Source organism: Dermacentor variabilis, chromosome 2 (assembly GCF_050947875.1).
Source record: "Dermacentor variabilis isolate Ectoservices chromosome 2, ASM5094787v1, whole genome shotgun sequence".
Classification (NCBI taxonomy): Eukaryota; Metazoa; Arthropoda; class Arachnida; order Ixodida; family Ixodidae; genus Dermacentor; species Dermacentor variabilis.
The window spans coordinates 104,909,511-104,921,547 of NC_134569.1; the positions used below are offsets into that span (position 1 = coordinate 104,909,511).

At 45.4% G+C, this 12,037-nt stretch overlaps 1 protein-coding gene across 2 annotated transcripts in view; it reads left to right on the forward strand.

The window, feature by feature from the left end:
- LOC142572452 (guanine nucleotide exchange factor DBS-like) overlaps positions 1-12,037 on the forward strand; it is a 131,526-nt gene that overhangs the window by 75,977 nt on the left and 43,512 nt on the right. For both annotated transcript variants that reach the window (XM_075681579.1, XM_075681578.1), the window contains exons 7-11: positions 1,462-1,995; positions 3,024-3,215; positions 6,001-6,207; positions 6,736-6,918; positions 9,413-9,492. In XM_075681579.1, the coding sequence (XP_075537694.1) occupies positions 1,462-1,995; positions 3,024-3,215; positions 6,001-6,207; positions 6,736-6,918; positions 9,413-9,492 (1,196 nt within the window). The remainder of the gene's footprint in view (positions 1-1,461; positions 1,996-3,023; positions 3,216-6,000; positions 6,208-6,735; positions 6,919-9,412; positions 9,493-12,037) is intronic.

A 12,037-nucleotide genomic window follows, 5' to 3' on the forward strand; every position in this document is an offset into this window, starting at 1 on the left:
GATATAAAGCCCGGTGCATGTGTAACTGTACAGTTCCACAAGTACAATTCAACATTCAGGATGCTGCGGCAACATAAAAATGTAGTACACGTAGTTCTGTCTTCACCTCTGCGTTTTGGGATGAAATGCACTTTTTACCATAGTAAACATTAGGAAACGGTTACTTTTTCCATCTACATGGAGATGCAGCTCTTTTCATCTAACAGTGGTATCTAAATGCCTTTCGCGTTCCTAGCGTACCAGAAGACAATAAAACCAACTTGAAAAACGATTATATCTAATAGCTATATTCGGGTCCCGGGAGGTTAGGCTATATGTACAAGGAAGGAAGGAAAATGTGGAGAAGGAAAGGCACGGAGGTTAACCAGTTTAGCTTAACCGGTTTGCTACCCTACACATGGGAGCGGGTTCGGGGGATGAAAGATGGGGAGGAAAGAGAGAGCGTACAAGAGTACGTATCAGGGTTACGTATATTGTATTGGAGTATATGTGCAGAACACTTCAAGAGACAGGTATAGCTCTGTGGATACGTTTTATCTTGGACCTTAGGGACAAGGAGTTGGCACGGCGCCGCATGTGGGCACCAGCACCTCCTTTCTATATTTCAATATTTATTTTAAATATGCAGCAGATCCCGCGCATTCTGCGAACTGAGGTTATCCAAGGCAGTCTGATACTCAGCATCGTTTGGGATTTTCACAAAGCGTTGGCAGCTGGATCAACTTGTTTTTGTAAGGCGAACAACAATGTGTCTGAAGCAAGCATGTGTGGGACGACAGCACCATGATGACGGTGTCGCCAATCATGCGAAAACAGCAGCATTATTTCAACTCGGGCCATTTAACGCGTGCGTGCGACATGCCTATTTTTGGGCTCTATAGACTACTGAAAGAGTGTAAGCACCTATGTTACACAATCGTGTGGCCATGTTGCGTGGTGTATGTGAAAATGACGATGACATTTGCGCGCACTCCTGCGATGAAACGTTAAACTTGTTCAACCTGGGACCATCATAAACGTCGTACAGCGTTGTACAGTTTCTACCTAGCGTTAGCCGCTGCGAGGGAAGTACTGGGGGAATGTGGCTCATTCCCGGAGATGGTGCAGTCTAACACAGCGTCTCAAAGCGGGTGCTGTCACGAGGAAAGAGCACGCGAAGCTGGCACGTCACACACGCGCCCGCTATCTCAAAGAGCTAGTCGGTTTCGTCGCGAAAGTAGTATAAGTGCGATCGTGGCCTGTAGTGATCAAAGCATTGGGCTGTTGTGCTCAAAGGCAGAGGTTCCATTCTACTGCCGGTGACGCACTTCTTATTATACAAGTCTGAAGTGCCGCGAGACGGAAAGCAGCTGCCTACTGGCCAACCTACCGCGAAGCGCCTGAAATGAGGCAAAGACTGCTTCGCATTAAACCCCGCTCGACCTAACGCACGAGAAGTAAATTGCGAAATTTCCTTTGCAGGCGGTGGAGATGTTCACCGGCAGCCTGAAGGAGGTGACCGAGTGTGTGCGTGAGGCGACGCAGCGGCTCCGCGACACCGAACTGCCCAATGACGTGGGCTCCACGGTGGAGCTTCTGCGCGCCCAGGGAGGCCAGTACCAGGAGCTGAAGGAGGACCTGCTGAACGCGTCGCAGCACGGCCATCAGCTGCTGCGCTGCGTGCGACCGCCATCGCCGGCACCCGCCGACCGGGCGCTCGGCGCGCCGGGGTCCTCGTCTGCGACCACCCAGAGGCTCGTCAACGTGTGCGCCGTCGAGCGGCTGCTGCAGCAGCTGCACAGCGCCGAGCACGGCTTCGACGCCTTCTGGAGCGCGCACCAGAAACGCCTGAACGAGTGCCTCGAGCTGCGCAAGTTTGAGCAGGAGTTCCGCGAGCTGCAGACCAACATGGCGGCCAACGCGCGGGAGCTGGCCGACATGGAGGCCGTCGGCGACTCGGTCGCCCAGGTCGACTCACTGCTGCACGAGATGGACGAGTTCCGAGCGCTCGCCGAGGTTCGACACATTCCTATTGCGCGTCTTTGCGGGCAACTGAGGGGTTTGATGACTAGACGCGCTGCTTCGTGGCGTAGCAAAGGACAGGAAGGTAACAGGGTAAGACAGATAACTTGTTACACCTCCTTGGCTGTTCTTTGGTACACTACGAGACACCACGTCTAACCATGATGCTTCGTCAACGTGCCTCTGTCGCAGAATTTCTTCGGGTTTCGTACTGTTAAGCTGCCTACAAGAAAGCGTTGTATACCTACTAGCTCCAGTTATATTATCTATAGCCAGATCTTAAAGAGAGAGAGAGAGAGGGGGCTTTTGGATGAGGGCATCATCTTCTCACTACAATGTTCGACAGGGAGAAAATGTTCTCATTGACACAGCAATCGTTTTGCAGAGTACTGTGCATGATAAGCAGCACAAGATTGGTCGGCGGACACTTGCGGTAGTTTCTTTAGATTGTGTAAACTAAGCAGATACTTACTCTTCAAGTGACTGCAAATCGATGGTACCCTGAGGGTGATGACAGTGTAACCCAGCTTACATTGGTTGGATTTACTCTACTTTGACCATAAATACAACGTGGCTGTTACGACAAAATGAGTGGGGGTGACTCGTATGTTAATGGTATCAATTCTGATTATAAATACCCGTGTGAGCCGCCTATAAGGCCATCTGCAATGTAAAAAAAAAGCGCATCGTTAGGGAAGGAGAATGCAGGCTATTGGCGCGACGTCTACTGATCGTGAATTCGGAAGGTGAGACTTTGCAGCGATGGTAGGCAGGGTGCACATTTGCTGTGAAGCACACAACTGTGTAATAGGCAGGTTACCTCCGAGAAAGACAGCTGTTCCTTGCACAACACTGCAATTGGGTTATAAAATGCACCCTTATAGAAAGCTTCTGATAGTTTTGACTGCTATAAACACAAGACATACAAGCATCAAAACGAATAACTTAGTCCGGACCAAGCCGATTGTACAACTGGGTGCGTCTTTAAGCACTGATAGTTACTCGTAACCTGTGGGGTGCAGGAGGACCTTGAGAAAGCAGAGCAGTTGAGGCAGACTGGCCGCGAGCTCATCATGGCTGGCCACTACGCCGTCGATTCAATCGAGCCCAAGTGTGTCGAGCTGGAGCGCATGTGCGCAGACTTCCAAGAGAAGCTTCGGCAGCGTATGGACGTATTGCAACGCTACCGAGACCTTCAGGAACGCATAGACAAGGTACGTTTTGGTGCGAGTTTCTGCACTCGTGAGTACCATAGCGAAAATTTATGACACCATATATTGTCTTGCCCACTGTGACGAGTAAACTGTTTGCGCTATAATTTGCATTAGTTATTTAACCTCAACGGGCTTCACCGTTTACATATCGACTAAAGATCTAAGAGCAGCTCATGTTTACCTGGTGCGGCTGTAATGCGATAGCGTTGAGAGAGCCTATTATTATGGTATCCTACTATCAACGTCCCCAGGACTTCTTCGACCTCACTGTCATCTGTGAGTTATGACATTCTGATATCTTATTGCTGTGTACGAGGCTGTCATCTCTTCTTTATGGCCAACCGAAACACAGCAGCACAATGACCACTTATACGGCAGAAGCTTTTTCTCTGAAGATTTGCCGTGGACTTCTGTATGCAACGGAAATTACGTCATCGTCTGACAAGACGGCACCTCGCCCGCTTCGGGCCGGACGGGTAGCCGTTTCAAACCCGTTTGCGCCCTTCACGGATAGGCAATGCCACTGCACTGTAGATTATCTTGGAGTGTATCTTTTGCGACTGGTTCTCATTGTAGACGGATGGGGACGAAGCTAATGGCTACACATTCAGCTCGCGATGTAACTGCAACAGAACGGTGCCACCATCAGTGGCCCCTACGGGCCACTGATAGTGAAGAAACCCGTTCGCGCCCTTCACGGAAAGGTAATGGCGTTGTACTGTAGACTTTGGCTGTGCTTTATCTCATCTCGGTAGCAAAGTTCAGACATTATCTCGACGGTATCTTTCGCGATTGGTTCTCAGTGTACACGGATGGGAGCCCAGCTAATGGTTACACACATTCAGCTCGCGATGCAACTTCAACAGAACGGTGCCGCCATCAGTCGCCGCTACGGAAAAAGAAAATAGGGAAGCGCATGCTGCGCGGTGAGTGGTGGCGCCACTTTTTCGTTGCAGAGAAATCGCTATCTTTTGAGCCGACACGAACTTGCCATTGCCTTGGATTTACGTATATTGAGGCAGCATACGCCAGTATATATGCTACCTCGCTCGGTCATCCACGCTACGACGTGTCTAATTGGTTTTACAGCAGAAGCAGCTTTTCTCGAGGTCGTCCGCAGACATCCGTATTACGGAAACTAAGTCATCGCCCGACATGGCTCAACACAGTACAGCACACATGTATAGAGTCAGCGCATACGTATAGTCATATATCCTGCCATTACAGATGCGCCAACCACCGGCTCTGTTTTCTACAGAATCAAGCAACTAAACAACAAACACGACCTAAATATCCTCACCGCCAATATGTGTCGTCAAGCATGTAATCCCTTTAATAAACGGAAGCAGTTTCTTTGGCTATTTTTCCCGTCTTAGGGTGACTACCTTTCTTTCACTCTTTCCCGATTTACGTACTCAGACTTCATCCACAAAACGTCACTTGCTTTCGCGCACCCGAGTTGCGGGGCGCGTTCCTCACCGAATGCCAACTAAGCTCTTTGAGAAGCACGTGTTCTCGCGCGAGAACTGTATGGCGTCTGAAGCTTTAGATGCTGTGGTGGTTGGTAGCACTGTGTGGCTGTTCTCCGCCGTCTGGTATGACGGTACCTGTCCGCATTTGTCTCCAAACTTTGCTGCGCGCCTGTTGTCGAGAATTGCCGAAATGTACTCCTCTTCCACGAAGAATACGCATTTCAATGCCATATAATTGCAAACCTATTATTTTCCACTACTTTCGATTTTCGTATGGCACTCAGCCTTATGCCGCTTCTGGTGTTACCTAGTTTGGTTCAGAAATCAAACAGTGCTAAAATTTTTTGTTTGTCCTTAACATGATATATATGCACCACAGCTATCGCTATCTATAACTCAACACACTCTGACCATGCCTATGGCTTATAAACGAAACAGGTGTGCCATTTACCTGTCCGAACATCATCTATCGCTTTATTGCAACCACCTTCACAGTTCGAAGTGCGGTGGTACAGCGCTATATGAATACAGCTTGCGCCGCACGCTCACGAAATCACTGCCGCACGTCTTCTTACGTGCCTCCCTTCGTCTCATCACTCTGTTGTTCCTCCTTGTCCGTTCTGTCAGTTCCTCCGCATAGGAGGTATGTCACTACATTGCCAAACGCCAAGGCTGAATTTGTATAACGCTATCACAATGAAACCTTTCCGAGGACGCGTGTGACTTGCCTTGGTGTCCGGTATAGACCCACCCACGCTTTTAAGTACACTGACTTTGGCTGCCTTTGGAATCGAGCCAAACTACTAACATGGGTAGGACGGCTATATCGAAGCTTTGACCTGTGTAATACTGTCACATTAGACCTGCAGTACGTGCGATGTCACTTTTCTTTCACACTGATTACAGTACTTACACAGTAAAAATTCAGTTGCTCCCAGATCAACTTTTTTTCTGTGGAAGTGAAACAATTTAGACGTGCAAGAGGCCACATTTAGTGACTAGAGACATGTAAGACAGGGTAATAAATTAAGTGGCACGAGCTACATACTTGTTTTTTATTGGTGGGAAAATACGGAGGTTCTGCAATTAGACATCGGGCTGTGCACTGCGGGAATAAACTTTTGTTCTAAAAATCTGTGAGCCTGAATGGAATATGCAATTCAATGAAAGCTTTCTAAGAATCCAGTGAATTTGTGCAAGCCACGTTGAGAAATGTTTAGACCGGACTTAGCATAAAGAAACAAATTCAGAAACGTGCTTCAGAACTCCGCACACACGCTGCCGGTACCTAACAACTCCGACCTTACTTGCAGGCAAATAAATGGTGCAGTCAAGGTGTGGAGCTTCTGGCTACATTGGATATTGAGCGCTGCTCGTCACCAGAGTTTGCTCGCGCAGCTCTTCAAGACTTGGACACATTCCTCAACAGCTCTAGTGAGTTCAAGCTGGGCGATCCACGCGAGTTTCACCGCTTCTTCAAGGACTTCATCAACAGTGAATCGAAGCCACTCCTGCAGCAGGTCTGTACACTCCCTATGCAGCATTGCTCATGCTCCTAAACAGCATGTAAGCTTGCACACGGCTGTTGCGTTTCAGTTTTACTAGTGTCAGACAGCCATTAATAAAACATTGTTAAGAGATAATGAATTCATAATCATACCAATGAACTAAATCATTTCAGGGTGCAGGCTTATTAAACTTCCTTGGTTTATGCACAATATTTTATCTGCTTTGTGAGCTAGTTAAGATAGTGTTAAACGGATCAGTTCACACTGACATTAGTAATTAGGACCTAGTACTGCTTCTTGTGCCAGCAGCTTTCCATGCTATAATACTGGTTGTGTGGTGGCTTTCAAGTGCAGTGCTGAGAGGTTTGAGGCAACAATCAAAGGTCCTATTGATAAGAGAACGATGCTATCGGTTTTATTCTTATCATTTTGCATGACTGACACTCAAGCCAGCAACTAAACAATACGTAGTGCTGACTTTATTTCTACATCTTTTTAAAACCAAATTCTATTGCCTTTCACTTAATGCAAACCTTCCAGGTTTTAAAAAGGGTGGACGACGTTAAGCTGATGTGCGAGAACAAGCAGGCGAGTCTTCGCAAGCTGGTTGCCCGGCAAGTCAGGCCTGTCCAAGCTGTTGCCCCAGAGCCCTCTGCAGTTCAAGATTCCCTGGCTTACGATGCTGAAGCACGCCTCTATCCTTCCAAAAAGGCAGCTCCCAAGGTGCTTCGTTCTCACTAGGCGCGACTGGCTTTGTAATCTATGTTTGTTGCCTTTTGATCTTTGTTACCCTGGGTTCTGTACAAATAGCTTACCAGATTTTTACCACCAAGTTTGCTCTCAACTGGTTATTACTAAGTCACTTGTGTGTGTATGTATGACACGAAGGTACAAAGTGTTCAATGGTGAAGTGTGCAACGTTTTCGAACATTGTGGTTTTGTGTCTGATGTCCAGATGGCTGGCAATGCTTGAAAAGAAAAATACTCTCATGAATTCGTGCATGCATTGGCAAGACCACAAACATTGCATGGGAATGGAAGAACTGTATGTCCCACTTAAGAACGCTGTCTACTGGACAGTGTAACACCAATACTGCTAATGCAAACACTGTTTTCCAGAAAAAGAATGTTTACAAACTTCTTTTTGGGGCCCTCTAATAAGTGGCATTTTAGTCTTTTTCATGCTGCCATGACAGTAAAATGAGAGCCTTAACTTTGCGATTACAGAACCATAGTGGTAGGGAAAAAATCACTGGTGCAATGTCTTCGACATGTGTTCTTGCTTTATTTAAGAACGGCAGCATTATCACAGGCTAGCTTTCACTTCTTTGCTTGAGTATTATCACCCAAGCAGTAGCCCAAACAGGGTGATTTTCAGTTGCTTCAAATTAGTGGCACCCATTGTTTTGCAAGGGCAGGTTGAACTGCAGGATAAGTGAGGTATTGTGAAATGCCATTTCACATTGTTTCCCAAGCGATGTTTTTCCCTATAATTATGTTACAAGAAACCTACATTTTATGTTCTCTACTTCGTTCTTAGTAAAAACACACGTAAAATGGCAGTCTTGGATCCTTTATTCTGTCACAATATTTGCTGCTAAATGTCCCCCTTCTTTGTCTAAAGATATGTGCAGTAATAGTCGTATCAGCCACTGAGTATATTTACCATATCCAGAAAGAACTGTTAAGTTTTCTTGTGTATTGGAGCCACCTACTCTTTACAAATCAAATAGGTGGGGAGATCGAGCTTTCAGATTGAACATTTCGACGTGGCTTTGTAGCTAAGCATGTGCAATAGCGCCTAATGTTGCTTGGTACAGGCGTGTTAGTAATGCAATGTATTGTGCATGCTAAATTATGTGTTGTGCTGACATTCATGCATGAAGAGATTGATATTTTCTAGTGAATGTTTAGTTTTTCATTCGTTGCCTTGCACTTTAGGTTCTTAGATATACATTCTATAGTGCTTTTATTTTTTATTTGTTCTTCTGTATTGTTTGTATTGTGTGGCCATATTTAAGGTAGAATAGGATGTTTGCTGCATAAAGTGACAGTGCTTTCTCATAAGGCATTATTTGCATAAAATAAGCTTTTGAATGTGATTTTATATAAATATTTTTATGCATCTGTTAAGGTACTGAATCTCATCATTAGAGCATCGCTAACAGCATCAAGTCTTTATTTTAGAAACCTCCAGTCTGTAACCAATTCGTGCATGATGACATATGTGTAGAATGCAAGTTTTTAAATGTTGTGCCTAGGTTCCGCCCTAATTTCTTCAGGGTACTGGGCACGCTTGTTGAAGTCAATAAAGATTGTGATGGTGGTGGCACACGTCACTAAACTCTGTGCATGTTGCTGGTCTTATTTGGTTCATGTTTGGTTCTCATTTTGGAATGCACGAAGACTTTCACAGCACATTTCTCCTTCTCACCTTTGATTGACAGGGGTGAAGCAGCTTTGGAAGCAGGAGGTAAAGGGTGGTTGTCTCCCCCAATCTTGAATATTTTTCGAACATTATTTAGGTAACATTCTTTTTTCTTTGCTACATTCAAGGAAATATTGAGAAGGTACTCTGCTGCTCTTGAACTGGAATCACATACTTGATCTGTCCTATGTTGCTTTAGAACCTTTCTACCGGTGAGTACGACAGCCTTGCTTGTTTTATTCTTTGCTGAATATTATGGTATTTGTACTAATGTTTTGCACTGAGCAGAATAAGAAGCATCTGTTTAACTTCTGCTTCCAATGATGCATTGTGCCTGAAGTGAACGTGATTGCAAGTTGATGCATCTTGAAGACCATTTCCTGTCCTATGTCGTGTGTTCGTTTGCATGTTTGTGTAATAACTGGCATGTTTGCAAGAACTAACAGTGCAAGGAGCTACAATCGATTCAGACACTTGCCTTATTAACCATGTGCTTTCTCCGAATTTTTCTAATACCGCTTTTCATTGTACTCTTTCGTCAGCGTGTCAATCATGGCCTGCACTTCCCTGTAGAGGACACAATCTTTCAAACTAATAATTCCTCTTTCTCTAATACCTTCAGGCAATGCGGTCTCCTGATATGAATGAAAGAGTCTCAACATAAGTTATCGCTTTAGTGCAACAAGAAAACCTATGAAATGCAGTTGAATAACCACGCCTGAATTTTAATTTTAACCCTCCTAGTGCCGTGCGGATTGCTCTGTGTGATCATGCTTTCTCTGTGTGCAGCACGTAGAAGTTTGCTTTGCTCAAAATGAGGGAGTGGACTCTGGCCTGCAGTCTCTGGAAATTCTCCAGGACAAGAAAGGGTGAATGACTCGATTTGTTTGCCTAAGTCTGGTTTTGAATTGTCGCCGAAGATCGAAATCGGGTACCTTTATTCAAACTTAAGCTTCGCGAAGAAGCCTTTAGAAGTAAACACAATATTCTATTTTTTTTTGTTGTACTATAACCCGCTCGCGGTAGCCCGGTGACTATGGATTTGTGCCACCGAGTTCGCGGGTTCGAGCCCTGGTGCGGCGGCCGCATTTCGATAGGAGCGAAATAGCGAAAACGCTCGTGTACTTAGATGTAGATGCACGTTTGCATCCAAATATGTTGCTTAGATGATTTAGATGAACGAACCCTCATGTGGTGAAAATTATTCCGTTGTCTCCCGGCGCGGCGTGACTCGTAATCGGGTTGTGGTTTTGGCACGTAGAACACCAAAATTTGTGCATTTTGTACGCGGCCGAGCAAGATGAGTCTTTTATTGCATTGTGTATTGTAGCAAGCCCAATTTGGTAAAAAAAAAAACTGCGAAATGCACTAAGGTCTCAGTTTGGTCTTTTTTGACGACCCGCTAGAAGCATAGACAGACGATGGACGAAACAAAGTACAGGACACACTTGTCACTAACTTGAAACAGTTTATTTTGAAGCTCTTTGCTCACCCAAAGGGTTCACTGTGCATGCCACGAAACAACTGCGCTACAGACTTCTAGCTGTTTGTGTTGTTTACCCTATATCGCACCTGGGCACGGCCGATCGCCGATTGGGCCAGCCACTACTCGCTAGTCTGGTGGCTAAACTGTCAATGCTCAGAAAGATGGTTAAAGTTCATTATGCTGCTGCTGTTACTTAGCTTATGCAGTGAACTCTTTGCCTGATATAAAAGACCGTCACGAGTTTTTAAGTAAGCTGTTGGGAGTTTGCGACGAGTGTGTTCTCTACCACTCGGCGAGCTTTCTAGGGTCCTCTGTTCCTGTTATATCCGTTACACTCCTGACTTTTTGCTTCCATGCTGCATATGTTACGCTGACGCACCCTACGTTATCGTACATGCGTCACACCACCCATAGTGCCGAATTCCTGTGTGTTTGAGTTTATTTACGAAAAGAAAAATTACAAAATGCGTGTATACGTTTCTAGTGGATGTGCCCGCACGAAACAATGACCTCTAAGAGGAGAAGTTACATTGTACCGATAAAGGTATTACACGCGGTACTCGCGAATCGACCATTTTCTTCGAAATCCACACCAACGTAATTCAAAAGCGCTCTCTCAAATACATAGGAGCATACCGGGCGTTCTTACATTGCGCTTTCATCGCCAGCAGCACCGGATAGTGAAAAGTGCTTGCGGTGTTGATAGGGCGTGCCATATTTTCCACTGATGTCCTAACGCCCCATTGAAGCTGAGTTGATTTCGACGGCAAGAACGACAAAGAAATGCAGTACTGTTGGGCCAAAGCGTCCCTTTGATTGTTAATTGATTAGCGCCTTTTCTGTAGGCAGTTGTTCAGAAACCCCTGGCGCTTTCATGCAATAAAAATTTTACTTATCAAATTTGCTACAAAGCTGGAGTGCTGTACGTGCTTTGGCACAACGCATTGTCAGCGACAACAGTAAGTGTGATGACGATTTCACCAACGACGGAATTATCGGCGTCAATTTTCTCGTTGTAAGTGGTATTGGCCACTCACCTTAGGACTCGCGTGGGCATAGAAATGAAGGAGGCTTCCATAGTGACACCTCGTAGCAGGAATCCAGTTTATTCCGGCTACGGGGTGCCACTATGGAAACCTCCTTGAAAACCGTACTCAGTTTGAGAATATGGTAGTGGGCATATCACCTCCAGTAAAATACATATACATTTTGGTTATTTCTATGATTTTATAGTTGCAAAGTTGCATGGAAGCTGAATTCTTGTTTCTGTACTATTCTTTATTCAGAACGAGGTGAACGCAGATACCGTTCGATCAAGGCAAAGGAGGTTAAAGTCTACAGGACCAGGAGACTTACTTGTCAATGTTCTTGTACCACCAGAGTTCCCAAAAACGTTCTTTACGACGCAGAATAACTTTCTTGTTAGCTTGGTCAATTCCGGACTTTGTGGCGAGCAGCCTAACTATTTTCGCATTTTCTATGATTCCGTTTACAGTGCACCGACTCAGCAGTTGGCACACGGCAGTTAAGACACGAGCAGGAGAAGTAAAACATTGTAGTTAATAGATTAATTTAAAAGCATAGTCCACTTTTACTTCCAAAGGCCTGTATCGTACGCCGACAAGAGCAAGCTAAGATGTATCCTACCTCAAGTACAGTATGTTTGGTTTTGCTGGTATGACTTGAATTTTGCTTTTCGGGCTTAACTTGTTCATGATGCTTAGTTTTTCTTTCATTAGTTTTTCTTTAGTAGCAGAACAGAGTTTTGCTAATAATTCTGTAGTCGGCGATGAGAAAGCAAGGTTGTGCTGTTATATCACGAATGACCGCGGCGATAGGTGCACACCAGGTGCACATCTGATTTTACAATAACCTCGTCCTAGGTTTGATATTATGTAAGCCAATTGCGGGGAAGCCAGCTTCACAAA